General features: G+C 37.4%; 1 protein-coding gene across 1 annotated transcript in view; it reads right to left on the bottom strand.

The window, feature by feature from the left end:
- The window catches only part of PTH2R (parathyroid hormone 2 receptor), a 107,913-nt gene that overhangs the window by 65,762 nt on the left and 28,753 nt on the right, over window positions 1–13,398 (bottom strand). The window contains exon 2 of the mRNA XM_004262780.3: window positions 11,555–11,657. Within this exon, the coding sequence (XP_004262828.2) occupies window positions 11,555–11,657 (103 nt within the window). The remainder of the gene's footprint in view (window positions 1–11,554; window positions 11,658–13,398) is intronic.

Genomic DNA, 13,398 nt, shown 5'->3' with positions numbered 1-13,398 from the left:
CTGACTTATTGGCTAAGAGCCTGGATTTTGATTGTATTCTGGTAACAAAAGATGAGTCTGAGACCTGATGAAGTGGGAAACTGGACTGGAAACTCCTGTATAACTCCAGGATCCCCAAAATATGAACGCCTTAGTGAGTGAACAAGAAACAAAAGTATCTTTCAGAAAGAGGTTGGCTTGTTTCACTCCTGGCTGCATCTAGAGTTGGACTAGGAAACAATGGAGAAAACGATTCTTCTCTGTCAATTTCTAACCACAAGCTCACATTCATGTGTGGTCTAATATGTGGTCTTAGTTTAAACTGGAAATAGATCAACAGTTCCACTAGGCACCTTGCAGAAAACAGAAATTTTGGAAGAGTACCTCATTACATGAGTACCTTATAAGTTCTTTATCATAAGTCATTAGACACACAAGGAAATAAGCCCCCATGTGTGGTAGTCAGTATTGACAAGCAAAGTCTGTGGTTCTTTTAATAGCAAATGCAGAATATAAAATGTGTCTAAGAAGGAAAAAGAAAAGAGATTAAAATGATATTTAAGATAAGGAAACTATCAAAATTAAATAGGAAGATCCCAAAAAACTGAAAAATAGAATAATCAAAATTAGCTTAATGGATGGATTAAAGAGCCATTAGACAAAGCTGAACAAAGAGTTGGTGAACTGGAAAATATATTTGCAGAAATTAACAAAACAGCAGTAGAAAAACAAAGGAAAGGAAATCATATAAGACATAAAGATACAAAGGGTAATGTGAGAAGTTCCCATACTCGTCTACTTAAAGTTCCAGAAACAGAGAATAGGAGAATAGGGGAGAGCAAATTTTCAAAGACAAAATAGCAAAACATTCCCACCACTGAAAAAAGACACAGAACCTTAGACTTCAGAAATCAAATGAACTCATACCTAGATACAGAATGAAACTGCAGAACACCAAAGTCAAAGAGAAACTCTTAAAACGAGCAAATGAGAAAAACAAATCACCAACAAAGACTGAGAACTGATTTGTCAACAACAACAATGGAAGCCAGGGTGGAAAAGTAAAACAATATCCTTAGGAGATAAAAGTAAACAATTCTCATCCAAGGATCATAAATCCAGAAAAAGTATCTCTGAAGATTGAGACCGAAATAAATACCTTTTCAGACAAACAAAAACTGAGAGAATTCACTATAAGTAGATTCCAATGTAAAGAAATCCTTTAAAAAGACGTATTTCGGGAACGGCTTCAAGATGGCAGAAGAGTAAGAGGCAGAGATCACCTTCCTCCACACAAATACATCAGAAATACATCTACATGTGGAACAACCACTACAGAACACCAACTGAACACTGGAAGAAGAACTCAGACCTCCCAAAAGGCAAGAAACTCCCCCACGTACCTGGGTAGGGCAAAAGAAAAAAGAAAACACAGAGACAAAAGAAGAGGGACGAGACCTGCACCAGTGTGAGGTCTGCACCAGTGTGAAGGAGGAAAGGTTTCCACACACTAGGGAAGCCCCTTTGCAGGTGGAGACGGTGGGTGGCAGAGAGGGGAAGCTTCTGAGCCACGGAGGAGAGCACAGCAACAGGGGTGTGGAGGGCAAAGCAGAGAGATTCCCGCACAGAGGATCGGTGCCCGGAACTCACCAGCCCGAGAGGCTCGTCTGCTCAGCTGCCGGGAAGGGTGGGGGCTGGGAGCTGAGGCTCGGGCTTCGGAGGTCGGATTCCAGGGAGAGGACAGGGGTTGGCTGCGTGAACACAGCCTGAAGGGGGCTAGTGCGCCACAGCTAACCGGGAGGGAGTCCAGGAAAAAGTCTGGAGCTGCCTAAGAGACAAGAGACTTTTTCTTGCCTCTTTGTTTCCTGGTGCGTGAGGAGAGGGATTAAGAGCGCCGCTTAAAGGAGCTCCGGAGACAAGCGCGAGTCGCAGCTATCAGCGTGGACCCCAGAGACGGGCATGAGACGCTAAAGCTGCTGCTGAAGCCACCAAGAAGCCTGTGTGCGAGCACAGGTCACTCTCCACACTGCCCCTCCCGGGAGCCTGTGCAGCCCGCCACTGCCAGGGTCCTGTGATCCAGGGACAACTTCTCCGGGAGAACGCACGGCATGCCTAAGGCTGGTGCAACATCACGCTGGCGTCTGCCGCTACAGGCTCACCCCACATCCATACCCCTCCCTCCCCCCGGCCTGAGTGAGTCAGAGCCCCCGAATCAGTGGCTCCTTTAACCCCGTCCTGTCTGAGCGAAGAACAGACGCCCTCAGAAGACCTACATGCAGAGGTGGATCCAAATCCAAATCTGAACCCCGGGAGCTGTGCGAACAAAGAAGAGAAAGGGAAATCTCTCCCAGCAGCCTAAGGAGCAACGGATTAAATGTCCAAAATCAACTTGATATACCCTGCATCTGTGGAATACCTGAATAGACAACGAATCATCCCAAATTGAGGAGGTGGAATTTGGGAGCAACAATATATATATTTTTTCCCTTTTTCTCTTTTTGTGAGTGTGTATGTGTATGCTTCTGTGTGTGATTTTGCCTGCATAGCTTTGCTTTTACCATCTGTCCTAGGATTCTGTCTGTCCGTTTTTTTTTTCTTTTTTATTCACTTAAAAAATTTCTTTTCTTAATAATTATTTTTTATTTTAATAACATTATTTTACTTTATTTTATCTTCTTCTTTCTTTTTCTCTTTTTTTTTCTCCCTTTTATTCTGAGCCATGTGGCGGACAGGCTCTTGGTGCTCGAGCCAGGCATCAGGGCTGTGCCACTGAGATGCGAGAGCCAAGTTTAGGACAATGGTCCACAAGAGGCCTCCCAGCTCCACGTAATATCAAACGGCGAAAATGTCCCAGAGATCTCTATCTTAACGCCAAGACCCAGCTCCACTCAACGACCAGCAAGCAACACTCCAGGATACTCTATGCCAAACAACTAGCAAGATAAGAACACAACTGCATCCATTAGCACAATGGCTGCCTAAAATCATAATAAGGCAACAGACACCCCAAAACACACCACCAGACGTAGACCTGCCCACCAGAAAGACAAGATCCAGCCTCATCCACCAGAACACAGGCACTAGTCCCCTCCACCAGGAAGCCTACACAACCCACTAAAACAACCTTAGCCACTGGGGACAGACACCAAAAACAATGGAAACTACGAACCTGCAGCCTGCAAAAAGGAGACCCCCAAACACAGAAAGTTAAGAAAAATGAGAACACACAGCAGATGAAGGAGCAAGGCAAAAACCCACCAGACCTAACAAATGAAGAGCAAATATGCAGTTTTCCAAAAAAAGAATTCAGAATAATGAGAGTAAAGATGATCCAAAATCTTGGAAATAGAAGGGAGAAAATACAAGAAACGTTTAACAAGGACCTAGAAGAACTAAAGAGCAAGCAAAGAGTGATGAACAACACAATAAATGAAATTAAAACTTCTCTAGAAGGGATCAATAGCAGAATAACTGAGGCAGAAGAACGGATAAGTGACCTGGAAGATAAAATAGTGGAAATAACTACTGCAGAGCAGAATAAAGAAAAGAGAATGAAGAGAATAGAGGACAGTCTCAGAGACCTCTGGGACAACATTAAATGCACCAACATTCAAATTATAGGGGTCCAAAAGAAGAAGAGAAAAAGAAAGGGACTGAGAAAATATTTGAAGAGATTATAGTTGAAAATTTCCCTAATATGGGAACGGAAATAGTTAATCAAGTCCAGGAAGCACAGAGAGTCCAATACAGGATAAATCCAAGGAGAAACATGCCAAGACATATATTAATCAAACTATCAAAAATTAAATACAAAGAACAAATATTAAAAGCAGCAAGAGAAAAACAACAAATAACGCATAAGGGAATCCCCATAAGGATAACAGCTGATCTTTCAGCAGAAATTCTGCAAGCCAGAAGGGAGTGGCAGGAAATATTTACAGTGATGAAGGAGAAAAACCTACAACCAAGATTACTCTACCCAGCAAGGATCTCATTCAGATTTGATGGAGAAATTAAAACCTTTACAGACAAGCAAAAGCTAACAGAATTCACCACCACCAAACTAGCTTTACAACAAATGCTAAAGGAACTTCTCTACGCAGGAAACACACAGAAGGAAAAGACCTACAATAATAAACACAAAACAATTAAGAAAATGGTAATAGGAACATACATATCGATAATTACCTTAAATGTAAATGGATTAAATGCTCTGACCAAATGACATAGACTGGCTGAACGGATACAAAAACAAGACCTGTATATATGCTGTCTATAAGAGACCACTTCAGACCTAGGGACACATACAGACTGAAAGTGAGGTGATGGAAAAAGATATTCCATACAAATGGAAATCAAAAGAAAGCTGGAGTAGCAATTCTCATATCAGACAAAATAGACTTTAAAACAAAGACTATTACAAAAGACAAGGACAGTACATAATGATCAAGGGATCAATCAAAGAAGATATAACAATTGTAAATATTTATGCACCCAACATAGGAGCACCTCAATATATAGGCAAATACTACCAGCCATAAAAGGGGAAATCAACAGTAACACAATCATAGTAGGGGACCTGAACATGCCACTTTCACCAATGGACACCTCATCTAAAATTACAATAAATAAGGAAACACAAGCTTTAAATGATACATTAAACAACATGGACTTAATTGATATTTATAGCACATTCCATCCAAAAACAACAGAATACACATTCTTCTCAAGTGTTCATGGAACATTCTCTAGGATAGATCATATCTTGAGTGACAAATGAAGCCTTGGTAAATTTAAGAAAATTGAAATTGTATCAAATATCTTTTCCAACCACAAAGCTATGAGACTAGATAGCAATTACAGGAAAAAATCTGTAAGAAATACAAACACATGGAGGCTAAACAATACACTACTTAATAACGAAGTGATCACTGAAGAAATCAAAGAGGAAATCAAAAAATACCTAGAAACAAATGACAATGAAAACACAATGACCCAAAACCTATGGGATGCAGCAAAAGCAGTTCTAAGAGGGAAGTTTATAGCTATGCAAGCCTACCTTAAGAAATAGGACACATCTCAAATAAACAACCTAAACTTACACCTAAAGCAATTAGAGAAAGAAGAACAAAAAAAAAACCCCAAAGTTAGCCAAGGAAAGAAATCATAAGGATCAGATCAGAAATAAATGAAAAAGAAATGAAGGAAACGATAGCAAAGATCAATAAAACTAAAGGCTGGTTTTTTGAGAAGATAAACAAAATTGAAAACGCATTAGCCAGACTTATAAAGAAAACAAGGGAGAAGACTCAAATCAATAGAATTAGAAATGAAAAAGGAGAAGTAACAACTGGCACTGCAGAAATACAAAGGATCATGAAAGATTACTACAGGCAACTCTATGCCAATAAAATGGACAACCTAGAAGAAATGGACAAATTCTTAGAAATGTACAACCTTCTAGACTGAACCAGGAAGAAATAGAAAATATGAACAGACCAATCACAAGCACTGAAATTGTAACTGTGATTAAAAATCGTCCAACAAACAAAAGCCCAGGATCAGATGGCTTCACAGGAGAATTCTATCAAGCATTTAGAGAAGAGCTAACACCTATCCTTCTCATACTCTTCCAAAATATAGCAGAGGGAGGAACACTCCCAAACTCATTCTACGAGGCCACCATCACTCTGATACAAAAATCAGACAAAGATGTCACAAAGAAAGAAAACTACAGGCCAATATCACTGATGAACATAGATGCAAAAATCCTCAACAAAATACTAGCAAACAGATTCCAACAGCACATTAAAAGGATCATACACCATGATCAAGTGGGGTTTATCCCAGGAATGGAAGGATTCTTCAATATATGCAAATCAATCAACGTGATACACCATATTAACAAATTGAAGGAAAAAACCATATGATCACCTCAAAAGATGCAGAGAAAGCTTTCGACAAAATTCAACACCCATTTATGATAAAAACCCTGCAGAAAGTAGGCATAGAGGGAACTTTCCTCAACATAATAAAGGCCATATATGACAAACCCACAGCCAACATCGTCCTCAATGATGAAAATCTGAAACCATTTCCACTATGATCAGGAACAAGACAAGGTTGCCCACTCTCACCATTATTATTCAACATAGTTTTGGAAGTTTTAGTCACAGCAATCCGAGAAGAAAATAAAATAAAAGGAATCCAAATTGGAAAAGGAGTAAAGCTCTCACTGTTTGGAGATGACATGATACTATACATAGAGAATGCTAAAGATGCTATGAGAAAACTACTAGAGCTAATCAATGAATTGGGTAAAGTAGCAGGATACAAAATTAATGCACAGAAATCTCTTGCATTACTATACACTAATGATGAAAAATCTGAAAGTGAAATCAAGAAAACACTCCCATTTACCACTGCAACAAAACGAATAACATATCTAGGAATAAACCTACCTAAGGAGACCAAAGACCTGTATTCAGAAAATTATAAGACACTGATGAAAGAAATTAAAGATGATACAAATAGATAGAGAGATATACCATGTTCTTGGATTGAAAGAATCGACATTGTGAAAATGACTATACTACCCAAAGCAATCTACAGATTCAATGCAATCCCTACCAACTACCACTGGCATTTTTCACAGAACTAAAACAAAAAAATATTCACAATTTGTTTAGAAACACAAAAGACACCGAATATCCAAAGCAATCTTGAGAAAGAAAAACGGAGCTGGAGGAATCAGGCTCCCTGATTTCAGACTATACTACAAAGCTACAGTAATCAAGACAGTATGGCACTGGCACAGAAACAGAAATATAGATCAACGGAACAGGACAGATAGCCCAGAGAGAAACACACACACATATGGTCACCTTACCTTTAATAAAGGAGAATATACAGTGGAGAAAAGACAGCCTCTTCAATAAGTGGTGCTGGGAAAACTGGACAGCTACATGTAAAAGAATGAAACTAGAACACTCCCTAACACCATACACAAAAATAAACTCAAAATGTATTAAAGACCTAAATGTAAGGCCAGACACCATCAAACTCTTAGAGGAAATCACAGGCAGAATGCTCTATGACATAAATCACAGCAAGATCCTTTCTGACGCACCTCCTAGAGAAATGGGAATAAAAACAAAAATAAACAAATGGGACCTAATGAAACTTCAAAGCTTTTGCACAGCAAAGGAAACCATAAGACGAAAAGACAACACTCAGAATGGGAGAAAATATTTGCAAATGAAGCAACTGACAAAGGATTAATCTCAAAAACATACAAGCAACTCATGCTGCTCAATATCAAAAAAACAAACAATGCAATCCAAAAATGGGCTGAAGACCTAAACAGACATTTCTCCAAAGAAGATATACAGATTGCCAACAAACACATGAAAGAATGTTCAACATCATTAATCATTAGAGAAATGCAAATCAAAACTACAATGAGATATCATCTCACACTGGTCAGAATGGCCATCATCAGAAAATCTACCAACAATAAATGCTGGAGCGGGTGTGAGAAAAGGGAACCCTCTTGTACTGTTGGTGGGAATGTAAATTGATACAGCCACTATGAAGAACAGTATGGAGGTTCCTTAAAAAACTAAAAATAGAACTACCGTATGACCCAGCAATCCCACTACTGGGCATATACCCTGAGAAAACCGTAATTCAAAAAGAGTCATGTACCAAAATGTTCATTGCAGCTCTATTTACAATAGCCTGGACATGGAAGCAACCTAAGTATCCATTGACAGATGAATGGATAAAGAAGTAGTGGTACATATATACAATGGAATATTACTCAGCTATAACAAGGAATGAAACTGAGTTATTTGTAGTGAGGTGGATGGACCTAGAGTCGGTCATACAGAGTGAAGTAAGTCAGAAAGAGAAAAACAAATACCGTATATTAACACATATATATGGAATCTAAAAACAGAAAAAAAATGGTCAGAAGAACCCAGGGGCAAGACGGTAATAAAGATGCAGATCTACTAGAGAATGGACTTGAGGGTATGGGGAGGGGGAAGGGTATGCTGGGACAAAGTGAGAGAGTGGCATGGACATATATACACTACACTACCAAACATAAAATAGATAGCTAGTGGGAAGCAGCCGCATAGCACACAGAGATCAGCTCGGTGTTTTGTGACCGCCTAGAGGGGTGGGATAGCGAGAGTGGGAGGGAGGGAGATGCAAGAGGGAAGAGATATGGAGACATATGTATACGTATAACTGATTCACTTTGTTATAAAGCAGAAGCTAACACACCATTGTAAAGCAATTGTACTCTAATAAAGATGTTAAAAAAAATTAATTAAATAAAATACTATTAAAAAAAGATGGGTTTCAGGAAGAAGAAAAATTATAAAAACATACAATTAAGATAAAACTATATGATAATAGCACATAATTTGGAAGCAAAGTATTTCAAAATGCTTTCATTATTTGAGAGAGGGAAGTTATTGATAACATTAAACTTTCTTAAATATACATGAAAAAATTCTAGGTTAATCACTAAAGAATTAAATATAACATATATCTTCCAAACTAGTAGGGGGAGGGAGGATAAAATAAGGAAAGAAGTTTCAATCAATTCAAAAGAAGCCAACAGAAGGTGGAAGCGGGGAGTAGAAGGGACACACAGGAAGAGCTGGTGAAATTAAAAGCCCAAATAAGATGGTAAAATTAAATTCAAATACTGTATATTCATTATCATAATTAATGTAACTAGCTAAACTCTTCAGTTAATAGACAAAGCCTAACAGAATAACAAGAAGTCCACCTGTGTCTCCTTTATAAAAAATACTCCCCAAACATAAGTAAACAGAAAAGTTTAACAGAAGAATGGGAAAAGATAAGGAATTGCTGTTTAATGGATTTAGAGTGTCAATTTTGCAAAATGAAAATTTTCTGGGGATTGGTTTGCACAACCAACAATGTGAATACACTTAACACTACTGAACTGTACATCTAAAAACATTTAGTATGATTAATTTAATATTATGTGTATTGTATAATAATTAAAGGTTTTTTAAGGATGGGAAAAGATGTGCAAGGCAAATACCAAAGAAGAAAGAACTAATGTTGTTTATTAAATATTATTATTTTAATATAATAATTTTATATTAAATATTAGTTAATATTTTTAACAGCTTTATTGGAGTATAATTGCTTTACAATTGTGTGTTAGTTTCTGCTTTATAAGAAATTGAATCAACAATGACTAATGAAATAATGATCACTTTTGTCCATTATATGTAGAGTGAGACTAATTCCTGCCCAAATGGTCTCAATACACTGTGTTTACATAAAAAAAAAAAGAAATTGAATCAGCTACATATACATATATCCCCATATCCCCTCCCTCTTGCGTCTCCCTCCCACCCTCCCTATCTCACCCCTCTAGGTGGACACAAAGCACCGAGCTGATCTCCCTGTGCTATGCAGCTGCTTCCCACTAGCTATCTATTTTACATTTGGTAGTATATATAAGTCCATGCCACTCTCTCACTTTCTCCCAGCTTACCTTTCCCCCTCCCGTGTCCTCAAGTCCATTCTCAACGTCTGCATCTTTATTCCTGTCCTGCCACTAGGTTCTTCATAACCCTTTTTTTTTTTTTTAGATTCTATATATATGTGTTAGCATACGGTATTTGTTTTTCTCTTTCTGACTTACTTCACTCTGTATGACAGGCTCTAGGTCCATCCACCTCACTACAAACAACTCAGTTTCATTTCTTTTTATGGCTCAGTAATATTCCATTGTATATATGTGCCATATCTTCTTTATCCATTCATCTGTCAATGGACACTTAGGTTGCTTCCATGCCTTAGCTATTGTAAATAGAGCTTCAATGAACATTGTGGTACATGACTCTTTCTGAATTATGGTTTTCTCAGGGCATATGCCCAGTAGTGGAATTGCTGGGTTGTATGGTAGTTCTATTTTTAGTTTTTTAAGGAACCTTCATACTGTTCTCCATAGTGGCTGTATCAATTTACATTCCCATCAACAGTACAAGAGAGTTCCCTTTTCTCCACACCCTCTCCAGCATTTATTGTTTGTAGATTTTTTGATGGCCATTCTGACTGGTATGAGGTGATACCTCATTGTAGTTTTGATTTGCATTTCTCTAATGATTAGTGATGTTGAGCATTCTTTCATGTGTTTGTTGGCAATCTGTATATCTTCTTTGGACAAATGTCTATTCAGGTCTTCTGCCCATTTTTGGATTGGGATGTTTATTAGTTAATATTTAAAACAAAAGTAAACTAGAAATAAAGAAGGCTGCTTCATATCAATGGAATGTTTGATTTACTAGGAAGTATAACATTTATAAACTTGTATATATTCAATAACATATTTTCAAAATATATGAAGCAAGAAAATTCATCCTCAGAGTGGGATATTTTAAGATATATATATATATATATATATATATATATATATATATATCTCAGGAAAGAATAGGTCAAATAGATGAAAAATCATAGACACAGAATACATGAACCACACATCCAATAAGCTTAACCTAGTGGGCACTATAAAACACTGTACTCAGAAACTGGACAATACACATTCTCTTGAAGACCATATAGGATATTTATCAAAACTGACCCCAATATAAGCCATTAAGTCTCAACATACTTTTAAAAATTAGTATCATGCAGACCACATTCTCTGATCATAACCAACTGAGAAATCAACACAAATTTTTTTTAAAGCATAGCTTTAAGGACATTATCTACTTCATTCAGATTGTTGGGAATTTAAAGAGTTCAGTAAGTAGCACCTCCCTCTTTTTAAAAAATGTCTTTGAATATATTCAACTATCAAGGCATTTCACTATATAAAACATTATAATCTTCCCACTACTCCAATTCAATAAATGACTTTACTCAGTGGCCCCATTTAGGACTGTGAGTGACCATCAGACCCCAAGGAACACAAGCCACAGGTCCCTGTGCAGCTGCAACAGTAGAGGCGCACAAGAGCACCAACACTACCACAAGCTCATCTGCAGCTTTGTAGTTTTGTTTTTGTAGTTTCCCACTTGAACTCGGAACTAACTGAGAAATTACATAAGGAGTCAGGCAGATGAAGATAAAATAATCATTTTATTAAGCAGAAAGTTTTTTGGAGAACATGGTCTATGTATGTATCAATGGGCTTGCTTATTGGCTCCTTTGAATTTTACATACTACCTAAAACTGCAGGTGATACCCACAAGTACAGAGCCTGCTCCTCCAAGCTTACTGCACAGTCAAGGGCAAAACAATATGCATGCTCTCTGCAGACAGACAGATCCTAAAGACAGGTCTGAGGGAGACGCTGAGGTGCACGTGCCCGGTCATTCTCAAACTCACAAACCAGGCAAGTCACTCATCCACAAGGAGCGAAGAGCTGGTAGGTTAAAGAGATGAAAAGAGCGTTATTCTGCTACACAGCTCTCCACATGGAAACATGGAATGATTGATGAGGAACTCCCTAATACTCACTAAGGAGGAAATTTGCATTTTTTGTGAAGACCACTGTTCTCAGCATCTTTACCTCCTTCCTGGAGCTGGGCTGTGATGTTGAGTTCACACTGCACTTTAGCTTTCAGCACAAGGACAATCTGCTCTTCTATAGTAACGGTGCCATCAGAATCCAGCTGTAGACATGAACAAAATACAAGCAGAGAAAAACATGCCTGTTACTTTTGTTTAAAGCCACGATACAATCTTTCATTATTTCACCTTCTAATATAATTAAAAATTAGTTTTGATGTGAAGCTATCTGAAATAGTTCTTTATCTGAATCAAAATTCAAAAATCCATCAATGTATAAGATTTTAGAATAATCATACTTTTACCCTGATTAGCCTAAAGGAAAAAAATCCCCTTTGTTAAAAGTTAAAAAACTCCAGAAATTTTTAATTTAATTAGGTAAGTCTAATAGATATAATATAATCAGAAAAAATAATAAACATATTGAAAATTTCCTGAAATGTTACAAAGACCAATATTTATTAATCGTCTTACAATATGTCAGTTATGGCACATAGAAAGGAGAAATGGACTAGAAGACTATGCTTAGCTCTACTGAAAATTTACCAGTGAAACAAATCATTCCATGTTTTGGGGCTCTGGTTTACTCATCTATGAAATAAGAGGGTTACACCAAATGGTCTCTAGTTAACTTTTTGCTATTGAGATATTACTGACAGATAACATAAGTGAGTTTAAGGTGTACTATGTAATGACCTGATACATTTATATATTGTGAAATGACTACCACAATAAAGTTAGTTAACACCTCCTTCCCCACATAATTACCTTTTGCGTGTGTGTGTGATGATAATATTTTAGATCTACTCTCTTAACTTTCAAGTATATAATAAAGTACTGTTAATTACAGTTACCATGTTATACACTAAATCCCCAGAACTTAGTCATCCTATAGCTAGAAGTCTGAATGCTTTGACCAACGTCTCCCTATTTCCCCCACCTCCCAGACCCTGGCAGCCACCATTCTACTCTCTTATTTCTAAGAGTTCAGCCTTTTTAGGTTCCAAACAAGTGAGAACATACAGTATTCGTCTTTCTCTGTCTGACTTATTTCACTTAGCCTAATATGCTCAAAGTCAATCCATGTTGCACAAAAGGCAGGATTTCCTTCTTCTTTACAGATGAATAATATTCCTCTGTGTGTGTGTGTGTCACATTTTCTTTATCCATTCATCCATCCATGGACACTTAGGTTGTTTCCATGTCTTCGCAATTGTAAACAATGCTGCAATAAACAAGAGGGTACAGATATCTAAACTCTGAGATAGTGATTTCATTTCCTTTGGATATTATCCAGAAGTGAGGTTGCTGGATAATATGGTAGTTGTATTTTTAATTTTTTGAGAAACTCCATACTTTTTTCCAGAGTGGCTGTACCAATTTACATTCCCACCAACAGTGCACAAGGGTTCCCTTTTCTTCACATCCTTGCCAACACCTGTTGTCTCGTCTTTTTGATGATAGCTATTCTAACAAATGTGAGGTGATATCTCATTGTGGTTTTGAGTTACACTTCCCTGATGATTAGTGATGTATCTATTGACCATCTGTATGTCTTCCTTGGAAAAATGTCTATCCAAGTCCTTTTCCCATTTTTTAATTGGGTTGTTAATTTTTGCTGTTGAGTTGTATGAGTTCCTTATATACTTTGGATATTAACCCTTTATTAGATAGATGGTTTGCAAATATTTTCTCCCATTCCATAGATTGCCTTCTAATTTTGCTGATTGTCTCTTTTGATGTGCAGAAGCTTTTTAGATTGAGGTAGTCTCAATTGTTTATTTTTGCTTTTGTTGCTTGCGTTTTTGGTGTCATATCCAAAAAAATCATTGCCAAGACCAATGT

This window comes from Orcinus orca, chromosome 7 (assembly GCF_937001465.1).
Source record: "Orcinus orca chromosome 7, mOrcOrc1.1, whole genome shotgun sequence".
Lineage (NCBI taxonomy): Eukaryota > Metazoa > Chordata > Mammalia > Artiodactyla > Delphinidae > Orcinus > Orcinus orca.
The sequence above is the reverse complement of the archived record's forward strand: the minus strand, read 5'-3'. Positions and strand labels throughout refer to the sequence as shown.